Here is a 3,829-nt window from a genome sequence, read left to right on the forward strand (position 1 = left end):
TATTTAACGTGTTATTAAAACATAGGCTAAATATTTAAATATCATCTCATTATTTACCACTTTAAGTAAAAAAAATAAATATAATATTTGATCTATAATAATATCTTATAAATATTTTTATATTTATAATAAATATTTATAGTCATTTTTAATCTAAAAAATTACAAAAGTATGAAACATTTTGATAAATATTTATATGATGAAAATATTCAAATAATTAAATTATTAGAAATATTTTATAAATTTTTTATAAATATTGTATGCTGTCTAAATTGTTTTTATAGCATTTTTGTATTATTATCATTAGTGAAATTAGAGATGATTCTGATATTATTTAATTATATCGAAATTAATTTCTGTCGTAATCGAATGATCGAAGTCGAAGAAATATGAATGATTGAAAGAGCGCGATTAAATTTTTTTAAGATAATAGTAGATTAATTTTATCTTGAAACGTGATTGCCGTAATTGTTTTGCATATTTTTGATATACATGTATCATTTCTCACCGTATCGTATATGTATAATTAGTTATTGATATATTTCTGTCACTATACATAAAGGAAATATGGTAACTATTTGTTTTTTTTAATTTATAAATAATGTACAGTTAATTAAAATATATAATTTTTTCACTTTTTCAAAAAATACAGAAATGTACGAATGCGACAAGCAAGCTTTATTGATGAATTACTTTTTACAGCTTTTAAATATAAAAGAAATTTTAAAACTGATAATAAAAAAATGATATTATCTTAAATGAAAAAAAAAAAAAAAAATGGAAAAAATTATTTTTTCCTCCAAATTTCCGGAGAATTTTTCCAGCTAAGAACACTAGGCATTTTATTCGTGATTTGATAAATTTAGAAATAATAAATTTCACCAGCCCTGTGCTCAAATTTCTTCATTTTGACGGTAATAAAGCGTACATTTAAAGATAAGATTAAAGATATTTGACATTCTTGTGTATCCAAGTTTCTATCGTCTTGTTCTTACGTAAATCTTATCTTCAAACATACTACTAATGCTGTAATAATTTTGTTTTTCGCTATTTACACACGTTATCCTCACCTGAAGTCCCAGAAAACGTCTTCTCGAATATCTGGAAGTGCATGCTCGCGCGCATATACATTGCCTCGTGAATTTCCTAGCCACACGTCGTAGCCTGCGTCCGCAAGGACGTAAGCTAAACCCTTCTCGGAAACAGCCCAACACGCCGATGAGCATAAGAGGCCGTGCATCACAAGTGCTACGGGTTTTCCCACTTGTGATTTGCCGGAATTACCTCGTCCTGTTATTCGATGTAATTCCAAAATGTAGCCGTCGGTAGTCATCACTTTATGCAGTTCACCATTGTAACCGTATTGACTGAATAGATCCATCTGTACAATATAATTACGACTTTCAGATATCAATAGATTAATTGAAAACAGGAGATTGGTAAAGATCCAAAAAACATCGATCGTCATTAAAACGATAAACAAACGATAAAACATAATCCGCTTGGTTAATTAAAGAAATAGAAACCCATATTTCATACAAGTAATTCATGCTCTTTTTCTACATAAAATCTGCTAAAAACAAATTCATCAAAAGCGAGCGTTTTATTTGCACAATTTTCTCTTGCGAATTGCACAGTTTAAACAATAGTGAGTGTATTAACAATAACATTATTACCATCATTTCACATGTTTGTAGTTTCCTAAAAGTGTTTCTTTTTATTTTTCTCTTTTATATTTATTTGTGGTGCAGTTGTAAATATATAGTTGTCGTGTGTGCGTAAATTGAAACACTCCGTGAGGTCTAGTAATGATAACTGTTACTATGCCGTGACCGTAGTATAGCTAGACCGCGATCGTAACTTTAATATATAACCTGTATGTAGAATAACTTAAATGTTCCGAGGCGAGATTTCACGAGAGACAATGAAAAAAGCGTGCCTATTAGAAAATATGTTCCTTAGACGAACCTAACAGAGTAACATGGAGTCTATAGAACTACGTAATTTAGGTAAGATGTATAAATTATAAAATGTAACATTAGTACTTCGATATTCGGGTTCTAAATTAGGCACCCATTTCGTCAGATGCTCTTTTTGACATGTATCACAAAAACAATAATTATTTAAAAAATAACCGAAACGGTTATTATAACAATCACTATATTATTTAATAGAAGATACTTTTTAATTTAATTTAGTATTTTTAAAAGTGTTTTCCTAACCATTTAAGAAGTATAGTCAAAAAACAAAGCGGTGTTTCAAATTCTTTCCTCTATATATGTAAATATCTGCGTGTTACAATCATCCTCACAGAATTAATAGTCTAAATAATTTAATGAAGAAATTTCAAATAAATTTACAAAGAATTTAAAATGGTATACAACACTATCTTTAGAGCATATGAACATCTTTGTAGTGTCACTCGAAAAGTCATCTCGTTTTGACCGACGGAAAATTGTACATATTTCCTGAAATTGTGCATTTTATTTTTTTTTTATTTACTTTAGTTTCGACATTTTGCACTTACAGTGGTAAGCGACTTCTGATTTGTCCAAAGTTTTGGATCGTCGAGTTCCTCGATCCACGGGATCTTTTCTGTCTCACTTAGGATATTCGATAGCTCGTTGCTCGAGAAGTGCGGCATCGCGCTGGCGGACGCCACGATGAATAGAAGGACGATCGGAAGCTGCATTGTAGTCACTTTATGAAATCGTTACGCGAGACTCGATCGGCTCAAACCGTATTGTGCGCGATTTTTCTCCCTGCAGCGTATATATACGGCGCTGCTTATTTACTGAAAAAATACCACCACGGAGTGTTTGCTATTTTATGCGATCTTATCAAATGCTATTTATCGTAATCCGACGTAACTTCTGATTTGACAATATGATTGATTATATCAAACATTGTGATTGAAGTGTCGAAGAAGAAAGACTCTTATCATGTGAACCGATTGTTTATCCATCAAATGATATAGCGTTTTATGATTTTTTTTTGCGCACAGGTGCACAGATGCTCACAATAGTATCTGTTTATAGCGATCTCCATTGATACGATCGCTTTGAAAGGAACAAAGAAACTGATCGTAATTAATTGATACTGATAAAATGCAGGCAAATAGGAAAGTCTCTTATCTCTGATTAAAAAATTGATTTTAGAGATTCCTGATTTCATAGCTCATTTCTTTTGTATCACTAATTGATTTTTACATAAGTGCAATTGTATTTGTTTTAATTTAATCATTAATTGTTACAATTTTTTTTTAAATTTAGTCTACTGATTAGTCAGCTAATCTTATATGTTATATACAAACAGAATATTTTTTTAAATTTATCTCCAAAATTATAATAGTTGTCGGATATATTTTTCTAAAAATTTTATAAATTACTTTGATAAAATTTTTATAAAATTTAATCAAACATTTTATATTTTATTCTGATAGATATTAATAAATTAGAGAAATCATAAAATTTTTTAAAATGTTTTACGATTATTATTGATGGTAAATTCTGAAAGCCAATTCTTTTCGTGTAGACATAACAGTTTATCTTATAGATTAGAAGCTCACCAAAACTTTGAAAATATAACTGCGAACTAGGAAGGTTTTCTATCAGATAGTGTACCAATTTTTATAATACTGTTTTATGTTTTGTAATATTTTATATTTTTGCAACATAAGTAAAAATAAATTATTAATAAATGTCATTGCGTTTTTTCATATATTATTCTTTTTATAATGCAGCTTGTATTTAAAAGATAGACTTAAAAGATAGACTGCGTTGACACTGTCTAACACACGAGTTGACAGAGTTGATGAGACAGAGACACA

At 29.0% G+C, this 3,829-nt stretch overlaps 1 protein-coding gene across 1 annotated transcript; it reads right to left on the reverse strand.

The window, feature by feature from the left end:
* Nucleotides 1-1,051: 1,051 nt before the first annotated feature.
* Nucleotides 1,052-3,260, reverse strand: LOC118648226 (lipase 3-like). Its single transcript, XM_036294544.1, has 2 exons — nucleotides 2,528-3,260; nucleotides 1,052-1,381 (listed from the first exon to the last, which is right to left on the reverse strand). Exons 1-2 carry the CDS (start codon nucleotides 2,690-2,692, stop codon nucleotides 1,067-1,069), a joined length of 480 nt encoding a protein of 159 aa, XP_036150437.1. The 5' UTR covers nucleotides 2,693-3,260; the 3' UTR covers nucleotides 1,052-1,066.
* Nucleotides 3,261-3,829: the final 569 nt, after the last annotated feature.

The sequence above is a fragment of the Monomorium pharaonis genome, unplaced genomic scaffold (assembly GCF_013373865.1).
Source record: "Monomorium pharaonis isolate MP-MQ-018 unplaced genomic scaffold, ASM1337386v2 scaffold_303, whole genome shotgun sequence".
NCBI classification, from domain to species: Eukaryota; Metazoa; Arthropoda; class Insecta; order Hymenoptera; family Formicidae; genus Monomorium; species Monomorium pharaonis.